At 30.1% G+C, this 21946-nt stretch overlaps 1 protein-coding gene across 2 annotated transcripts in view; it reads left to right on the top strand.

Annotated features, from left to right (window-relative positions):
- Positions 1–21946, top strand: part of LOC107448809 (WD repeat-containing protein 47) — a 74706-nt gene that overhangs the window by 3923 nt on the left and 48837 nt on the right. The window contains exon 1 of one of the 2 annotated variants that reach the window (XM_043047812.2): positions 11761–11992. The exons of the other annotated variant lie outside the window; for it this stretch is intronic. Coding sequence (XP_042903746.1) covers positions 11888–11992 — 105 coding nt within the window. The 5' untranslated portion in view covers positions 11761–11887. Of the gene's footprint in view, positions 1–11760; positions 11993–21946 lie in introns of those variants that run through there. 2 annotated transcript variants of the gene reach the window in all.

Raw genomic sequence — 21946 nt, 5'->3', positions numbered from 1 at the left:
TATGATGACTTGACACTAAGGAGTATATTTGCCAAAATTACTCTTTATTTTATTATATAGTATTTACTATATTATTTTACTATATTGAGAATTTTACTATATTGCATCATCGTGCAATATAATTTGACATAAATCGCTTGTTTAGAAATTAGTTGTTTAACAATCTAGAAGCACTTTCTTGCAATAGTATGTAGTTTACCAGATTGACTAATCCTGTTACTTAACAGGAATTATGTTCTTGTTATGTTTTCATCATAGGTTTTTGCATATCGCAAACAACTTAGTCTTGGAAACCTTGTGTCCCTTCCATGGAACTCAAGGGTTCCACTGAACACCATTTGAGAACCATTATCGTAGGGAAATACAAGACACATGTTATATGCAAGTTATTATTCAGAAAAAAAAAGGGGAAAAAAAACATTAATTTTAGTTATTCTTTATGTATTATTACCGAAAAAAAAAAAGGTTTACACATTTAAAAATTCTGATGAAAATTTAAACATTTCTTTTGAATGATTCAAATGAATGTTTTATTTATACTAGTTTTTGTTATTTGCGCTACGATGCATAACGAATGTTTGGATTTTTTAATTTGAAAAAAAAAATAATAATAATATTTTAATTTCTTGGTGAAATAAATAAAAATAAACCATAATAAAATTACGAATAATTTAATGCTGCATCGTTTTCTCTTTTTAAAATGCTTTCACTTTTTGACTCCTGAAGTTTACCTTTTCGTAATTTATATTAGTTTTTTTCACCATATTATTTCTTAAATTAAGTAGAAAAATCTTAAATCAAGCAGAGGCAAAAAACTTCATAAAAGTTGTCGTATGTTTTACGGTAGTGGCGCCATCTCTTTATCATAGTACATACCATGTTTAATTGAAGTACTCGTATCGACTAATAGAAAGTCAAACAATTTTTACGAATTGTTATTCCTGTTCTACAATACGTAAAAACGTCTTTTGAACCATGTATGCTTTATTTCTTTAATTTCTTATGTATGAAGGAATTATTATTTCCTTTAATTCTTTACTTTACACTTTTTTGCAATTTAATTCTAAAAATAGTAGTGACTTTTAAATTGCATTTTAATTTCAAAATATTCGGCTTTTTTTTTTATTATTTGTGCTACTGCACGGAAATAATTATTGTTTGCTTTCAATAATCCATCGATGTGGGCAAACTGATAAAGAAAGTATTAGGATTGAATCTTTTTGTGAATCAAAGATTTTATGAGCAAAATTGTTTGCGATTCATGTTTAAAAATCTATTCTCTAACATGTGTTCATAATTTTGACTTATTTTTGTATCAAGTGTGCATTATAAATTTTATTTTTTAAGTGCTTGTATTATTGTTTTAGTGTCTGGCAATTCCGCCAGAGGGCGCGCTTTTCCTGCTGGCGTGTATGTCGGTTCCACCGTGTTGCTTAAGCAATTTTATTATTATTATTATTATTATTATTATTTCATGTTAAATGCTAAAATTGTTTTTGTTTCCTGATAAAAATGTGATTTGTCCTAACTCACTTTTAACCAGTCAACCATCGAACCAAACTTAACATTTTACGCACAATTTCATTATTTGAAATCTCTCTATATTTTTTGTTAATCCATCAATTGACTCCCTTTTCTTTACAAATACTTCTTATAGACCTCTGAAAGAAATCGCAAAGATTCCAATAATTGAAAAACATTGAATTGATTTCAGTTTTGATATCTTTCATTTGCTTGCGAGGTTTTCCTGAGTCCCCTTGATAAAATTCGAATTTGATCTTCTAAATCAATTCGAATGTAATTTTGTGACATCTTTCTCACATTCATCTTCATTTTTGGTGTAATTCTTTTAATTTACATTTAATTTAATTCACATTTTATGATGTGCTTTTCTCTTAATTTACATTCCACTATCTTTGCATGTTCTTCTGCATAGTTCTTTATTAACATTCCAAATAATTTACATATTTTGCTGCATTTCTCTTAATTTATATGTTCTTGTGCTCTTCTCTTAATTTTTATTCCACTTAGATCAATATTTTCTGGTACATTTCTCTTAATTTACAATTTGTATGTTCTGGCACATTTATCTTAATTTACATTCCTCTGAACTCTGGTGCATTTTCATTTCCTTTTAATTTACATGTTCCTTTAATTAATTAAATTAATTATTCCTTTTAATTAATTAAATTAGTTAATTCCTTTTAATTTACATCTTCTGGTGCATTTCTCTTAATCTGCATCCTTCTTAATTTATATGTTCTGATACATATTTCTTCTTTTATATTCAGATTAATTTGTATGTTCTAGCGTATTTCTCTTAGCATACTTTCTATGTAATAAAACCAGTAAAAAACAAGCTATTTTTTTGTTGTGTATTTTCTGCTGATACTTAATTTATTGAATAGTAAACCCTTGAAGAATGAAGATAAATAAATATTAATTTCAAAACATATGTATATTTCGTAACAGAAAGCTTATTTTTATAAAAAGATATATAATAGTTTTATAAAAGTTTTCGAGAAAGATATTTTTTATTTTGGCGAACATGTTTGACAACTCTTGTTAAATCCATTTAAACGTGTTCGAAATGTAATCCTAGATCATATAGAAAAGATAGGAAACACTGGATGACCTTGAAAGAAAAGAAAAACAAATGAACAACTGATACAGTACAGCTGATGTCAGGTTTCATTACCTGGTATTTGTAAGGTTTTGTTTTTCTGGGCGCGTGTTTTGGAGACTAAAAATTGAGGCTGATCGATTCTAATGGAATGAATAACTGCGATTTCTATGGTGACTTTTATTTATTTTATTCCAAATAAGCTAATCTCAACTGTATGCTTGTTTGTTCTACTGGAAAATATCTTTCAAGAGATATTTTAAGGGTCGTTTTAAAAAGTCCTGTGTCATTTGAAAGTTCAAAGAAGAAAGAAAAACGTTACATGAAAACAATTCATTTTAAAAGTAATTAAACACATATACTTCTTCGGTAATATTTAAATGTTTTCCTACAGCTGCATTTTTCAATTATTTATTTATTTTATATATTTATTTTATTTATTTATTTGGGTCGGGATAGCCTGGTTGGTAGGGCATTGTCCCGTGTTTAATAAGAGGTCGTGAGTTCGATTCCTGCCAGCCGAAAACTTCCCGTGTAGTAAATAGTGGCTAGTGCACGCTAAATCTGTCGGGTCACAATGTCCTTTATGTTCCCATAACAAATCATACCTCTGGGGGTACTGAATCGGAGATTGATTGCTCTCTGCTTCAGGTCAAAATTACGATCTGTGAATGGATGGATCCATTCTATGAATCGAGCTGTGACGTATGTGTTTGACGGAAGTCGAATTCTTGGGAATAGAGGAATAGATGGCGCCAATGGAAGTAAAGAAGAAGAGCACCCCCTTTGCCTTAATGGCATACGACAACAATATATATATACATATATATATATTCTTTATATCTGTTATATCTTTTTTATTGATCTTATAGAAGAANATATACTTTACTGAACAATACTATACTGAACAATATTTTGTCCCGCAAATGCTAAACTACAAGACAAATATACTGTTGTGCTATAGTTATTTTAATCTTTATACGATAAACTTCCTCTTCTTCAGTGGCATGATCACCCTGGCTAGGCCCTGACCTTTTTGAGAAGTCTTTTCCAAGCTCCCCCCCCCCNCCCCCCCCCTGCACTCCAATTTTTGGTTGTCAAAATCGCCATGTCTTTTTCGAGAAATTCGATCCATAAAAGTTGAAATCTGCTACTTCCTCTGGTTCCTATAGTCTTGACTAGAAGTAGTTTTCAGCAGCTTCGATCTTCTTGCGTTCTAACCAGATGTCCAGCCCTTTTTATACTTTTGATTCTCAAGTATTTAACGACATCAGACACGTTGAAGATTTTATAGAATATTCACCTTCTGCCGTAAGCCGTCTATCTGTTTACCATTTCAAGTGCTTTATTTGATGATTAACTGCTCTTGATGAAGAATCTAATAATGTGTCAAAAGATATAAAAAGAGGAACATTCAGGTAATGTTATTCATTAACTTGAACTGTGACCTTAAACTAACCTATGACCTTAAACTTTATATCATGGTGCACCACGGGTAATTTATTTGCAGCGTTGAAATTGCATGTATCAAAACAAATTGCAACATCTTAATGGCACCAATTAGCACTCTGCATTCATATGCAACGCTTTTCAGTTTTATACGAGGTCATATTCATTGAATCAGGCTTGTTCTAAATAGTTTCTCAGATTTGAATGTATAATTATAGAGATCCTATTTTATCTCGCGTGTTTAGTAAGCATTATCGCAGCAGTTGGTCTTCAGTTTATATCCCACTCCAAATTGAACCAGATCGTACCGCTTCAATTGTTTTCGTTAGCTCATCATGAGGGGGGGGGGAGAATAATGATGGGCACTTGTGTTTTGATGTTCTGAAAATGTGATTTAAATTGCAGAGAGTTCGCATCACTTTCGAATGATAAGTTACGAAGACAATGGGGTCAGAAGTTAATTTCTAATACTTCTTTGCAATTTTACAAAGTTATTTTTGTAATATTTTAATTGCTTGCGTTCAAAACTTTGCATAATATGATATAAGAACTTATCAAAAAATACTAAGCATCTTCAACAGATATTAAAATATCGAATAAATATAATAATATCAACGAATAAATTAATATCAAATCGTATGTAACAAATATTTCGGACAATCACCAAAGCGACTATGTAATTGTCGACATTCACCGGCGAAAGTCGACATTCTCTTGACTTTGGTCATTCTCCGAAATATGTATAAGGCAGAGGCCCTTTACCTTAGAAAACAGCAGTGTAGGGTATACCGGGCAAATGTATACCGGGAAGTGTCACTTAAACTTAAAAAAAGTGTTGTCTTACCATGCAGAGGCACTTTGTTATGCATAAAATATAACCAAAGCTCTTGCAAATTAAGCAGCAATATATAAGCCTTGTCACCTTAATACGAACAACAAGAAAACTTTTATATTTTTAATATATAGTTTTTGTTTTAAAAGTACAGAAGTAAAAAAAATTACAATAACTAAAAATTTGCTAGTAATTGAAAATTACATAATTGGTGAAATAATGGGGGAGATTTCTGTATCGTGATCTGCGGCAGAATAATCGCCAAGTCATGGCTACTTCCGGTCATCGGCCCGCGAGAAACTAAGAAAAAACATCACAGAAAGGGACCAACTCGAAAGGCATAATTCGTAAACACACCCTGTCAAACATCTACATGTTATTGTTTTTTTTTAAATTTGCAAGTTTAAAATATAATTGGCACCTTGGCGACTGTTATTGGCGCGACATATCACGATACGGAAATATCCCCAAATCATGAGGATACTAATTGGCGTATCCCCTTTTTAACTTTTTTAGTATAATAAAAACAAAGCGAACTCGAAGAGCAGAAGAAAGCGTTCTTGACAATTGTGTATAGGACGTAACAATAAAAGAATGCGTAGGAAACTACCGGCATGCATCTTGTTTTTTAAAAGCATAATTATTGTTTTGATTCCGCACGTTTTTTTATTGCATGTCACTCAAAATTTATTGCAACAACTTGGTATTGATTAAATATTTTAATTTTTGAAAAAAAGAAATTGGTTTTAAGTATTTTAACAAACGATTTAAATTTTAAATATTTTACGCTCGAATACATTTCAAATGGGTTTAACTTACACTGTTTAAAATTTCTCGAAAGAAATGGCTAAATAACAATCTATTTAATTGTTATTTTACCATATTTAAACAATATAGTCAAATAACCATAAATAAGATGGTAATGAAACTATTAACAATGAGAAAAATCATTTATTAACTATTTTTACCTAAAACGGTTAAATAACAAGAATTTTACTGCACCAACTAAGCCCACCTAATAAAGCAATTTAGTTCTTTGCAACTGTGTGCATATTATAGCCAAGAGAGCTAATCTGTCAATTTAATGACCGACAGAACGGGGGTTCGAGTCTCAGCGTTGGCACCTCCATTCCCTTTAACACACATGAAGGATTTCCAGTGTCCTGCACTCTCCAATGCCCTTTATCTAACGAAAAGCCTAGCTCCTATGTTTCGCTACATTTCTTTTTTTACTGTTTTGAAACCATGTTAGCTGTAAATCAGGGCTAAAGAGAAGAAAGAAGGGCTAGTTCATTCCTCTCTATTAGAGCTGAAACCACGATTTCCCTCCTCATGACGTCACGCTGCACACAGATCTCGGCAAAGATATTGTGAAAACTTAGCATCATTCTCTCTGTAAAAATAAATTTGACTTTTTCTTGATATTAGCTTTCAAACTTTATGCAATTAACATATTATTTCCTTTCAAAAGCATATTTTAAAAAACATTTCTTGGCCAAAATATTAAATTAAACGCCATTTTAAACTAATAAAAATATTTTACTAGTTGTCGTAAATGACGCTATAAATACTTTATTTCAAGATTTTCAGTTTTAACTTTTATTATTAAAAAAAATTAATGCTTATATCGAAACTTTTTTAGATACATATTGTTCGATAACAATAATTTGTAAAGTTGGGTTAAATTTAGAATCCTGATTTTTAAATATGCTGTTAATGGTAATTTGTTTATGCTTAATCATTAGAAAACAACAACCTTAAACACTAACTATTATAACAAAATAATAATTTAGGTTCATAAAAATATTAGAAATTTTACAATTATTTATAGATATTTAAATTTGAAAGAATAGAAATATATTAAAAAAATAATTATATTATAATAAAAAAAATAATAAATATTTAGAATAACTACATTAAAAACTACGTTACGAAATTAGGAGAATTTTAACTATTAATTATCTATACTTTTCATTTAAGTTTTTATTTTCTTTGACTAATTAATTTTTTAATTTTTTCGTCTTCCTTTCTTGTTGAAGTAGCTGGGCGGTTCAATTTAGGTGGCGAATTCTTATAAAAGTTCTAAAATGCAAAATAAGCGTATCGCTGTTTTATTCACTGCGGGATATCGTCCCTCTAATTCCTTTATAAGTTCTTTGATGACACTTTTTGATTTTCTGTCCCATACACACTTTGAAAATATTTCTAAAATTCCTGACACGCTTCCCTCCATGCTGCTGTCGGAACAATTAATCTTCCCTTAGATAAGAGAGCACTTGGTAGAGTTAGGCAATTTTAAAATCATTTACAATCATTCTAATCGGCAATCCAAGCAAACAATTTCTCATATCTTCATAATCTTGTTTTAAGATATGCTTACCGCATATTCTCTCATATTTAATATTAACTGGGTCAATTCGTTTGCAATGTTGAAATCGTTCTTTACATAGCTTTTCACTTACTTTAGGGAACACGTGGAAAAAGATATTTTTTCCTTTTGTGCTTCTATCAGAATTTAAGGAAGTTGTAATCGCACAAACTGGCATTTCATAAATAATTTTACATTTTTGTAATTCACTTCACAAAATTGAGAAAAATCATTATAGGAAACAAAGAATGTCTTGGAATCTGTCACAAAAAGGAATGCTCCAATATTAAAGCTAGTTAGACCGAACGCTTCGTTCTTGAAGTATAAGCGCAAGCTTTGCGCCACCGTGACGTCACGGGCGAAAATCGGAGGTTTGCAGAGGCGAGAGTTTCTTCAAAGGAGTGAACTAGCAGGGCTAATGAGTTGAACGTAAGTAGTCGTAAACTCATGAACTTGGGTCGGCTGNGAACCAGCCCTTCTATTCTCTTCAGAGCCCTGGTGAACTAGCCCTTCTATTCTCTTTAGCCTTGGCTGTAAATGGTTACAAAACCATATGGTTTTGTATTCATGATTTTATAACCAAACTAGTTGTAAGCAGTTTCAAAACCACATAGGTGAAAAATATTCTTTACCGTAAATTTTATGGTTAATCGGATAGACAAACTGCTGCCGGTTATTTTACCATAAATTTAGAAGAAATTGAAGAATAATAAATGATAAATTTGAAGAAATGATATTTTTTGCAAGCCTTATAAGATTGCATGGCAATCTTCGAGGCTTAGGAAACGCCTGACTCATTCTATATTCTTTCACAAAGACTTCAATTCTTCCACTAAATATTAACGCAAATACAGACACGAAGCCATGAACAAACTCATAATGTATCGAAGTTACCAGGTTTTGCACAAAGCAAAAATGTATCACGGATACAATATAAGACATAAACAAATAATAAATCTAAGTTAAGTGAAAGACGTAGCCCAGAAAGAATTATATACGAACAAATTCGATGTGCGATGCGGCACTGTAATTAATTTAACGTTAATTAACATTCTAACTTACGTGGAGAAAATTTAGCTCAACTTATACACGCTATTTTGCTTATAAACGATCAGTTGGCACTGGCGTCATAGGTGGGTATTTGTGATCTTCTTCTTGAAATACAAGTACCCAAGTCGAAGTTATTTTGTTTAACATCATTGATTGTTTGAAAATTTTGTTTAGTATTTTTTCGCAATATCTTCCGCGTGGCTTGTGCTTCCTATACCCAATCAATAGCGTGCGCACGTATTGTTCACGCAATATAATTGTTAGCAAAGCTAATAATCAAATTTGAATTAATTTTATATTTTATTTTTAAACCATCATTGAACAACCGACCCAATTGTTTGGGTTTATGACCACTAATGTTCAACTCCGTAGCCTTGTAATTTTGAACCCAAAGCAGAAGTCGAGGGAACTCCTGGATCAAGTAATGGAAGAAATTTGCCTTCGTAGAAGACTTTTTGATGGAATTAATCCACTTTTACGTTACATGGAGAGGAAAACCACGAAAACGTTAAATGGTTAGCCTGACGTCAAGGGTATTCTAACCCGTGATCCGTTTACCACTGAGGATACTTTTACGTCAGCACTCAGGGTGGTGCAAGCCGGATGCGGATTTCGTATCGACCAGCAATAGATCCGAACCCTGTTCACCTCATTGGAAAACGAACGCTTTATCCCTTGAGCCATTGCGGCTCGACATTTTGAATTAATTGAAAAAAATCTCAACAAGATTACTATGTTGCCATTATATCAAACGTCAAGACAAATAACAAGAGAGAAATGTATTAAATATGATGACATACCACTAGTTTACCATGAATATTTAATTATTATTATGAAGAATAGAAAATTATCCGTGTATTTTCCTGTATACATTTAATTAATATTATTTTACATTAAAAAATCTCTTTCTGTAAGGTCCATGTGTCTTAAAGTATGGCATTAACTTTATTTTTATTTTTATTCCTTATAAAATACTATTTTTGAAAGTGGAACAAGTCTATTTAGAGCTAAAATCTAAAAAAAAGAAGAAATTTTTTTTATTTTATTATTTTTATGAATTTAGTAATGATTATTGCATTTTAAAGTTTAATCATAACACAATGTGAAAAACATCACCCGATTTTTTTATTATTAACCTTTGCCAATAATTTTAAATTAATTCGATTACTAATTTTATAACATAAGAAAATGGACTTATTCTACTTTCAAAAATAGCTTCTCGTATGCCGCCTTTAAACAAAGAACAAAATGAAGAAAATAGAAAAGAAAAGAAAGGAAATGAAAAAGGAAGAAAAACCACCACCGTTTATTTTTGATGAAGGAAGCTGTGAGAGCGTATAAATGCTCGTTAGCCATTGTTGTTGTAGGTTAACTTTCAAACAAAAGCTCACTATTAAACAAGCACGTATCGTATCGAATGTGTTATAATTATCTTTCGAATAATCAATTCAAGGTAACTGTTTTCCATTCCTTCTAGGTGTTCCTCTTCTCTTGGTGCGAAAAATAAAAATAAAACTGAATATATTTTGCTCCAAGCTATTCTCATTATAAATTTTTTGTGTGTGTGCGCCTCTATCTGTTTTCTTTGATTCTTTTAAAATGAAAATTTATTTTAATATCATGTTTTTAATTGCATTTTTTTAGCTCCACATGTCCAACAAAAAACTCGGAAAATACAACATGCAGGATTTTGTTTTGAATTTTTATCGGATGATTTTTGTTAATGAAGTGAAATTGCTTTTAAATAGCACCTCACGCGGAAATTGCTTTTAAATAGCACCTCACGCGGAAATTGATTTTAAATAGCACCCTATCAAGAGATTGCTTATAAATAGACACCTCATCACGAAACTATTTATAAATTTCTCTCTATCAGGAAATTTATTATGAAAAATTCCTATGTGCTTATAATCAGCTCCTATAAAGACCCTGCATTTTTATATTCCTTATCAAAAGACAGATTTGTAATGGTCCCCTTTCTGCAGATAAATTGCTTCGAACCAATAAATAGCCCCCATAAAGCGATTGCTTATAAATAGATCCTTATTATTACTTATAAACACCCTCCTGTGACGATCCTGTTTATAAGTAGCTCCCTGAGATGAGTCTGCTTATATAGTCTTATAAAAAACCTTCTATAAAGTCATAGCTTATAAATAGCTTATTACTTACAAATAGCCCCCTATCAAAAGACTTGTTTTGTGGTTTTAAAAAACAAAAATTGTTTTTCGCTGTTTACTTCCACAAATTGGAGAATCAGAGAAGTTCACGCTCTGTTGGGTTGTTTGGGAGTGTGTGATGGAGACCGGGAGTTTATTTTCCAAAGTAGTGGTTAAAAAATATTGTTCTCAAATCAAACATGAATTTCGAGCTGCAGTGGTTCAGGCCAGATTCGAATCTCAGCGGTGGCTGGTTAATACGAATTTTGTTCCCGGCTCATATCTACCACAGTGCTGACATAAAATATCCTTAGTGGTAGACGGATTATGGTTCAGAATCCCCTTCCTGTCAGGCTAACCGTGAGAGGTTTATGTTGTTTCCCTCTCCGTGCAACGCAAATTCGGGTTAGTTTCATCGAAAAGCTCTCCACCTAGGTTAATTTTCCAATGATTGATCCAGTAGTTCTCTTGTCTTCTGGGTTGGATCCAAAATTACAAAGCCACGGAACATTGATAGTCATAAATTCAGAAATTGGATCGGTTGCTTAAAACCAGTTATAAAATAATAATTTAAAAAAATCAAAAATGAATTCTCAATTGTCCAATAGTACAACGCCTGTACAGCGTTCACAACTAATAACACCCATTTTTACAGTCGCGTATTTTATTCTGGGAAACTAAAAGATAACTCATAAACATGGACAATAAAAAAGTACATTTATATTAATGATTTGTACATGCGTGAAAAATATCGACAAATTAAAATTGTGCCAATTTCAAATCTTTCATCATCTATAAGTTAAACAAAATTAGGTAAATAGGGAGTTTAATGTGTAATGAATGTATCCTATGTAACGTATCTAACGTTTCTTGTATCGAATGTATCTAACATATAATGAAACGTTTAATAGACAAGATAATATAACGTCTAATGTACAGAACGAATCTAATGTATCTGACGTATATTGTATTATGTATCTTAAATGTCTAATGAATACGTAATTTTGACTTCGTTTAGTTTTTTTAAAAAAGAAAAGAAAAGTAAGTATTTACATTACTGAATTAAAAAAGTTCGGTACGAAAAGTAAAAAGTACACGTTCGCAATAAGAGCTTATTCACGTTTTTCATATCACGGTACCTTCACGACCTTGCTCATTTCACCTTATTCTTCAAACAATGTTCGAACTCGGGGAAAACGAAAACTAACATTATTCATTTCATTTTTGTATTTGGCGCCTACTTGGCGGCAGCGGCTATCCTTTCTCAAGCCAATCCTTTTCTACAACATTGAATCGGTGATTGTAGGTGGGTCCCTTTTTACATGTCCGGTGTTCCTTCCATCCGATGATGAAGCAAGTGTCGGTATATTTATGGTGTTTTGCATGAGGTTCCATTATAGCTCACTATGTCCAAATTCGCGTATCCGCGGCATTGCTCTATGCACTTCCGGTTATGTCCCATGAAAGATGCTCGAACTTCTCCTTTGCATTTTGATGACCTCATCTCAAATGTAAGTTATGATTTCTTTTTTTCCTTTTCAATCAAATTTTTTTCTTCCCGTTATTTTTGAACCACACGTGTTATTTTTCATTCTTTCTCATTCCTTTCCTTTTTTAAATACTGCATGACGTGTGAGACCTAAAAAAGATTAATGCCTATTATAAAAAATTAAATGTAAAAGGAAAACCTCAAAGGGAAAATAATAAACTGTTACCATTTATTTTAGAACATTTTCCTAAAGAGGTCGATTTGTTAATAGTTTGAAATTTTTTCTTTTATATATATAAAGTACNCGTTGAAGCTACGAAAATTTAAAATTTTCCCATTCTGTAAAAACTGTACGTGAGTGAATTTTTTCGCTATATTTTTCTGAAATCAGCATCAATTTCCTTACACTTTTGTATTGATATATTTCGCTTTGGCTATATTGATAAAATATTAGAAGCACTCCTTTTTTGTGGATATAATAGTGTGAGCTGATTAAAAGACATCTTTTTTTTTCTTCGGATTTTTTAAACGAAATTTAATAGTTTTTTTTTATTTATTTTTTATTTTTATTTTAATAATTTTCTCCTTCTGTTTTCATTATTCTGTAATTTTTATCTATGTTTTCTCTATATTTTGAATTTATTTTATGAGTTCATTATACTTGCAGATGATACGCAGGAAATAAAATTTACTAATTTTCGTAATTTTCATTTTCCTTTTTGTATTTTTTATTGTGCTATATATATATATATATAGAACGGAACGATTATCATTATTTTTGTTTGAGGAAGGGGGGAGGTTATAACTTAAACCAACATGAAGTAAACATTATCATGAGTTAAAAAACTTGGAAAAAAATAGCTGCCTTCATATACATTTAACCAATAACCTATTTAATTAAGTACATATTTAATTAAGTTGTTACTGTTCATTGGGTTGGTTGTTACCTAGGAAAAAAAATTCCGAAAACTTGTAAAATAACTATCTAGAAACAATACTAAACAGTCTGTAATAATGTTGCTTTTTAAAAAATGTGTGGCTTATCGCTATATTGCCTTCAATCCCTTGATATATTTTATTCTTTTTTTACCTACTTTACCCAAAAAAGTTCAAGAACATAAGTCTTCCATAATGCTAGCTTTTAAAATGGGAACTCATTATATTCTTGTTATGGAGGGGACTTAAAACTAAACGTATCGCAATATAAATATTTTTTTAATGAGGTGAAGAGGTTAGAAAAGATTAACAGCCTTGTGGCCATTGTTTACAGTGTGCATCTGAATTATCTTTTGATCTAATTATCTGATTTTCATTCACTAATAATTGATCTTAATGTTGCAAGGGATAGATCTTAATTATGCTAATTAATGAGAGCAAAAATATCTTCAGAAACGAATTCATACGCAAAAGCATACTAAATCTGAATACAATTTTTTTGCTCGCTAAATTCGAAACTGAAGAATTTGGACATAACAGTATTGTCAGCAAAACCGTTAGAACCCTTTTATTTTTTCGGTAATCCACCATACGTCTAAAGCAATTTAAAAGAGTTCAATGTGCATACAATTATGAAACTCGTTTAACAAAAAAAATTATTTTTACTATCATTTCTAATTTTTTATTATTTGTTTTAAAATTGTAATAATCGTGATTGTACTCACATTTTCCTAATAAATTTAACTGTCTAATTTTAAATTATAAAATCTAAAATTTTAACGGAATCGACCAATTCATTTCAGTGTAAAAACAATCTATTCGACCATATTCTGTAAATTTCGTCCACCTCAATTTTCTTTCTAGATCAAAAATAAAATATCCATCAAATAAAATGTATTTGAGCAAGTTCATTTTTGTGTCTGTCTAACTTTATAGCATAAAATATCGTCTGCACTTATCACATTATTTTTAAGTGCAGACGATATTTATTCCACTAACTTTAGTTAGCATATTTAAAATCTAACCCACGTGTTATTAAGATTGCAAGCGTTCCTTTTTTTTTAATTCTGTGCTCTGTATCAGAATAAACCTTCATTTTCTTGGAAATCTTCGCTTAAAAAGTGTTCTGTTGAATTTCTTAAAGAAAAAGGTATTTTTATGTATTCTATTTGTTTTTATGGAACTCGTTTTCTTTCACTTTGACTTGCAGTACGCCTTTTATAATTTCAATTCCCTCAAAGTATTCGAAAAATTGAAGAAATCCGCATTACTCCGTCACTGAACATTTCTTATGTGATTCACGTCTATCTCAAAACTCAAAATCCTTGATTAATTACTAATTGCTCTGTCTGGCCAAAAAAAAATTTCGTTTTTCTATTTACTTTTTCTAAATTTCTTCTTTTGCAGAACAAAATAAATGTTGCCACATTGACGTTCTAAAATGGTATTATGGTTATTAACCTTCCCTAGGAAGTGAAGAGCAATCATGACGTAATTCAACACCACGACACTAAACATTGCGTCACTTTCTGTAATGACTGTTGTTTTCCGATGGAGTAGTGTAGAAGAATAATAATGACAAAATATGACCTGGGTTCGTTAATGATGATGATATCAACTGGATTCAAGCGTTCTCATAGTTTTGAAAGGGAAATGATGGAACCATAAACTTCCTACATCTTTATATTCACAACAGATAACATCATTTAGTCTTCATCGTTAGTTTAATTAGTCTCTAATATAAGAAATATAATTCTGTGAATACATTATTTTTAATCTCAAGATCGAGAAATTCAATGTGTGTGTGACAAAAATAATGATTCCATTTTGTATTATTTTAAATTTATTTTAAATTCTGTTTTAAAATTTAAAAAAAATGAATATTTTGGGCAGCTGTACTATGCCACCAAACTTAACTTCAATATCGCACTGAATATTGAGATGTAATATGCTGAAATACCATGGTAATTTTAAAAACAATATAAAATTCAGTATAGCTTGGAATTTAAAATGGTTTTAGATTATTATTCACTATTAAAAGTTTAAAAATTGAAAAAATATGAAAATTTTTTTAATTGAAATTATCTATGGCTAAACGAATTTTATAATTGGGGAAAGAGGTTTTCAGTTCATTTAAGAAGTTCTCGAGATTTGGCGAAATACACATCATTTTAAAGAATGTAAAATTAAATTTGAAAATATAAAATTTGAAAGAAATCGGTCAAGTAGTTCCTGGGAAATTATTTATATTTAAAATTCCTCGTTCACTCAATATATTTAAAATACAATTTCACAGGAACTTATTCTCCGATTTCGTCCAAATTCTTTTTGCCTTACAAAATTACATTTTTGAAAATGATGTAAATATTTGTATACTTACAATTCAGAAGTTTTTAGACTATTATTAAATTAAATAATAAACAATGATAGTTATTAAAAATAATTTTTTTGTATGGAGTTATCTTTGGATAAACTAATTTTATAATTTACTTTTCGCTAAAAAAAACTCCGGAGATATGGCGAAATACGTAAAAAGTAAAATGAACTTTAATGGATACAAATTATCGTTTGCTTTCCTGCCTTAGCTATTGGGATCCTGTTTTCCAGATTCCTGCCACGTCCCATAATTGGAAAATCAGAAACCCAAATCCATCAGCAACAACAACAAAAAAAAAACAAAAAAAAAGGCATGATCATTCCAAGAAAGTAATGTGCGTGCAATCAAAGTATGAAATTAATTTAAGCAAATTTTAAGAAAAACGTAATCGTAACTTATAATATCGTCTGCTCTCATTGATTAGCATATTTAAGGTTATAGGCCTTCGCTCCAATAAGAGTCTTAGTACCTGAAATTTCGATAAAAAATTATACTGAATGTTATGTTTTAATCATTTATTTTATTTTATTTATTTATTTGGATCATTGTGAATTATGAAAACTGCGCTTTTTCTTCCATACGTGTGTTCTAACCTATGTCCAATTTCTTAAATATGCATTTTGAGATTTGTCAATTTTTTCAAATGCAAGGGCTCATTTTGAGCAATATGTGTTAAAAAAAACACACCCGCAATTCATGAATTTGTCTGACCTTAAGTAAAGAGAAGGACTAATGCGTTATTTAATCTAATAACTCTTTTGATTCTTTTTCTGCACCCATAACTGCGCAATTCGTGCGCCAAAAACACCTGATGTCTTTGTTTCTGCGCTCGTGCGTGAAGTTGGTTTTTAGAAGATCAAGAGAAAATCGTGATTTTTGCTTTTCTTTCTTTTAAAATCGAATCACGATAAATATCGCCCTTATTTACATTCTCGAAAGATAACCGGTGGGAATATTTTAAATGGGTGGGCACTATGTCTGTGGTTGAAGCTGAAAATATTTTAAATGGGTGTGCTCCAATATTAAGTTAATTATTATCAGCATCGATGATTGCTGATAATAATTAACAGCTGTTGATTTCACTATTGGCTGCAATTTTTGTGGGAATATTAGATTTCAAAACAAAGAATATGGAAAACTGTAATTTTCGTAATACACAAACGTAATACAGCTCCAGCTGATCGTTTATAAGGAAAATATCGTGTTAATTTTGAGCTAAGTTTCTCGACATAAGTTAGAATGTTAATTAACGAGAAGTTAATTAACTACAGTGCCGTATCGCACATCGAATTCGTTGAAATATAATTTTTTCTCGTCTAAGACTTTTACTTAACTTAGATTTATTGTTTGTTTATTTATTTTATTGTAACCGTGATATATTTTTTGTTTTGTGCACCTGGCAATTTCAATGCATAATTAGTTTGTTTTTGTTCTACATGGCTCCATGCCAGTCTTTGTGTTAAGTAAGAAATATATAGTGAAAGAATAAAAATCTGTGTAAGAATATAGAATGTGTCATTTAAGAAAATTGATATTTAATGAGCTTGGCTTACTCGAAATAGAATGGAAAGAACAGTTGCTAGCGTAAACAAATGCCACATTTCAACAACCAATCAGGGTCGAGATACCCACACACCAGGTATCCCATAATGGTTTTTAAGATTAGTTTGTCACCATTTTAACTTAGGTTAGCCTTCTTTATCACTGAGCGTTAAAACCAACAAATTTAAAGGGAAACTTCTGAGACGCTTAAATATTAAAAAAATATTTACATTTTTCACAAAAAATATTCACAACATAGTTACTTATTCACAAAATTTTATTTTACCTGAAATGTATCAAAAAGGAATTTAGAAAATTGTGTTAATTTTGCAATCTTTTAGATCATGGGTTTCCAACTGGCGGCCCGCGAAGCCTTTTTTTGTGGCCCCCAAACTAAAATATATTAGTTGTCATTTTTTTCCGAACAATTTTCGTAAAAAATCAATATGGGTTTAAAACACTTTTCTCGTTACTAAAAACCTAATTTCTTCGTTTCTGTGAAATTTAGCATACCAACGGTGCAAAAAAAAATTTTTCTCAGGTTTTGCACCCAGGAAAATATTTATTCAAATGCAAAAATAATCATGTATGTAGCGCTATTTTATTTCATTTTTTGTATTTTGTGAATATAATTTAGCATGTGCGTATCAGAAATTTTCTCGAAGAAATTATCCGATTTAACTTTTTGAAACCACTCATTCATTTTGGAAGAAAATATTTACACACACAAATGTAAATATCTATTCTCTGGTGGTTGCAGCAGACAAATCTCAATTTTCTCATTGAATATTTTGTGTGCTACTATGTAAGTTTTAATACCAATCTTTTTAAAGTTTTATACCTTACAATTAGATATCTTTTGCACATTATTTGTTTAATACATAGGTGCACATTAAAGTTATTGTAGCCCGAATTTTTATTATTTATTTAATATTTTTAAAAATCTATTTCTTATTTTAATTTGTAATTCAGTACTTTTGTTTTGTACAACTTATTAAAAATCTGACAGTAATATTTAATGTTCTTTCAAACATAAAAAAGCCCTTCATAAAATTTTGATAAAGTTGTGGCCCGCCATTTGATTTGTGTTTTTAATTGTTGCCTGCGGCCTCATGTAAGTTGGAAACCCCTGTTTTAGATAATAACATTTTAAAAACTACATGAAGGAAAAAAAGTATGGTAACATTCATATGTATCGTATTCTAATGCACGTTCTTATGTATCATATAAGAATATCGTAACATTTACCGTGTTTTTGACTCTATGGGAACACCCAAAAGCTCGGTAATTTTAACCGTAGCGCTTTGGTTGTGATTTTAGTAAAATTATTTCCAAAATATAGTTTTATAATAGGTGACAAAATGTATTAATTTTATCCAAATACCTTATGGCATAAAAACAATTTATTCGGTTAAATTTTATTTTTCAGTTTTGTATTTTTGCAGAATGTGTGGTAATAAGAGATATAATTTCGAAAACCTAAATTTCTGGTAAATCGTTACCATATGAACGGAAAAATTATCGAATGAGTGATTAAATACCCCTATATATTGGTTTATTAAATCCAATAATGTTTTCTTTTTTCCATAAATATCATTACCATACAATACGGTATTTTTACCAGAAATTTTTTCCCCGTGTATGTTTCAAAAAATCTTTCTAACAAAATGTTTACTTATTTCGATGACTTATTTTACCTTTGCTTCTGTTAAAGAGATAGTTTTTAAGATAGCTAGATAGTTTTTAAAGAAAAAAATAAGTCATTTAAAAAGTATAATTTTTTTTCCAAAAGTGACAGCAAATAAAGAGAATTAATGTTTGGAATCTTTATTTTTCAAAATAAATTGAAAATGATTAATTTTAAAGCACTATGTTTCCACTTTTATCAAATTTTGAAACTTCTTGTGAGTTTTTTGTTATTTTTTTATAAAATGATGCACTATAAAATTTTTTTTACAGAAATAGATATGTTTAAAAAAAAAACATTAAAAAATTTTACTCCTTTAAAAAGATGACAGAATGTGATAATCTTCGTTTTATTTCATACATAAAAACAATTTTTAATGTAACTCAATAAGTTTTATCAATAAATCTTTTTCTTATATATATGCATATCTAAGATATTTCGATATTATTGAGGAAGAACAATCATTATCAATGGACTTAGACACGTAGATATTTCAATACAATTAGACTTCATCGAGAGAAAAAAAGTTTCCCCCCTAAAAAAGGAGTTTAAAAAGAGTTTACCCCCTGTAGGCCGGTGTCGTTGGAGACTGGAGATTGTTATTTATATTCGCAATTAGTATTAGGTGCAGCCAAACATTTTTACTTGTCCTCTTGTTATAAACCGAGAAAAGCAAGGGGGAGAGGTTAAGACGTAATTAAGCGTCATCTACTGACTACTAAACTGTAACTTACCTGAAAATGATAGCCCATTGATTTTAAAATATTGTCTTTTAATTGAAAATGGAATATCTATATCCCTTGATGCAGAATTTTTATTAAACAAACATTTCGAACTTTTTTCGGTATTTTACATTAGTTTTGGTCAGAATAAGCAAAAAAATATTAGATTTAGCATTTTAATTAATAATTTATGGTCATGAAATACAGCATAAAACACCGGTGTCAAAATCTACCAAGCATGGCTCACTTTTAAACAATGATATTTCAAATTTGCACTCAGTTGCAGTGCAGTTATTTCGATATAAGAGAAATACAAATTCATCGTTGTCATTTCTTTAATTTACGAAGTCAATTATTTATGAATTTTTAAACATTCATGAAAAAAATTCTTTTTCGACCTTTTTTAATGATTTTATATAATAATACGAATATAATTCTGATAATCTAGCAAAATTTCTTATTAACTATTAGATTTTATTTTATAATTAAAAAAAATGCCAAAATATAGTTTTTGTTTGTAATTAGAGTGTTAGAAAAAATATATATAAAAGGCTCACTAGTGTCCCATTTGCGTCCAAGGGTAAGTGAATGTAAATATGATCTGAAAATTGGGAAATTCGTTAGAGAGTTTTTAAATTATGATTTAATATAAAAAGTCTCATATGAGTTATTTTATTTAAATAAAAGCCTATTTTTCTGTCTCGACAAAATAGTTTTAAATGCATTACCATAAGAGCAGCTAAGGGCGAATATAATATTTTATCTTTTAATTCTTTGGGGTCTGGTGCTGCGAAATGTCGTTTTATGGGCGTCTATATAGGAGCGCGCACTCTCGCTTTGGCGATCTATTTGCATTCGAATAGCATGTGACACGAGAATTTTGATCGTAAACAATGAGCGCTCAGGAAACTGAAAAACGAGATGTGAAAAAGAAAAGTCGTAACAATTGATTGGTAGCAGTGTAAAGCTTTAACCGCACATACCTGTACGTTCTGGAGAAAACAATTCATATTAGGCTGTAAAAACTGAAAGAGAACTATTAAACGAAAACAAAACAACAAATGTTTCGTGATTTTTTTTTTATTGATGTGTTCGATGCTCTCTGAGTTGGAATTTCTGTAATGTTAAGAGTTTAAGATAACTGATTTTTTTTTTTTAAATACATGAATTGTTTAAATTATTTGGGCTGTTATATCATTATTATTCACGAAATTTAACGAGAAAAAACCAACGAATAACACTGGTTTTTTTTGAAGTTTTAAAAACATTTCAAGAACAAAATAATTATCAAAACAAAACTAAAAAAATTTCTTAAAAATTTTAAAAATTTTTTATCGTTGGAAGCTCCTATCGCTCTCCAGAGTGCGTTACTAAGTTCGACTGATTTCTTGCAAAATGAATAAATTATATTTATGTAAAAATATATATATATATATATATGAACAATTAAAGCATTCTGTTTATGGCAATCTATCAGCATTCAAGACCGCATTTGAACTTCTCTTTTTTTTTTTTAAACAGAAATTTGTGCTTCAATAAATGAAAGTATTTAGTTTATGCTGATATCTAAGGTTAGAATTCTGTTGCTGTTAGAAAAAAAAGGGACATTTTCATGGTTTGCCACTCCTCGTAACGGGGAGATGCTGCTTAACTTTCCAAATGTTCTCACTATACATGAGTTTGTCTTAATTAATACTTGTCTTCATAATTGGATTAAAAGTTACATAAAAGATGGGATATTTGAAATTTGAGCTGGGCCAAAGTTGGAAATAGAAGTATATCCATACAATTTTATAAGCATAATTTTCTTCTATAAATAAATAATATTGGATTAAGATTTTCATAACATAATATTTATGCTTAACTAATAAAAATGTAAATATTTTTTCGTTAAAAATATGGACATTATAGGTAGAAACGCTGATGAATTATGGGAATTGATGTGCGGAAACTCCTGGTGATTAAAAAGTGTAATATTCTTTAGCAATATTCCTAGTTTTCTTCAGACACAATCCCTAATGTATATTTTTCGAATTCTTTTCAAAAAAAGAAGTTAAAATAACGCGCCGTTCTGGGGTAGGTAATTGGAGTTGTTAAGTGTTGAAAAGGAAACAACACCTACTAGAAAAGACAAGGCGTCAGCTCGGATCAATTTAATAGTTGGACGTAACGGACATAAACTGCGCAGTGGAGGAAATAAAAAAAATGTCACAACGTTCAGGCTACTGGGCTCCGCAGTGGGGGAAATTACGAAAGATGCCGTTACGATTGGACTACTGAAGGCTCAAGTTTCTTGTTTATGGCAATCTGTGATGAGGCCTTTTCTCTTCTGGCGGCATTGATCGAAATCTGACATCAAAACCGGATTGCTGAAAGAAATAGGGAGGAGTTGAAAGGCTGGTATTATACCGCGTCCATTTTTCTAAACTACAAAGAAATATCGTGAGATTACTGTAATTTTAAAATAAAATTAACATCAATTGTAAAGAATAAAAATTGTTTTTTTTAGTGCGCCAAAATTTATTGCTAAATTATAAATTTCCAGATTAGAATATTTTTGCTTTCTGTATCGTAATCTATAGAGATGCTCAAGTACCAGATACAACCCATTATTAGTAGCAAACTGATATACATATATATACTCAACATCACGTTTAAAAAATTCCGGACACTAAACAAACCGGACAATAAACAATTCCGGACAATAAACAA

Source organism: Parasteatoda tepidariorum, chromosome 10 (assembly GCF_043381705.1).
Source record: "Parasteatoda tepidariorum isolate YZ-2023 chromosome 10, CAS_Ptep_4.0, whole genome shotgun sequence".
NCBI lineage: Eukaryota > Metazoa > Arthropoda > Arachnida > Araneae > Theridiidae > Parasteatoda > Parasteatoda tepidariorum.
The sequence above is the reverse complement of the archived record's forward strand: the minus strand, read 5'-3'. Positions and strand labels throughout refer to the sequence as shown.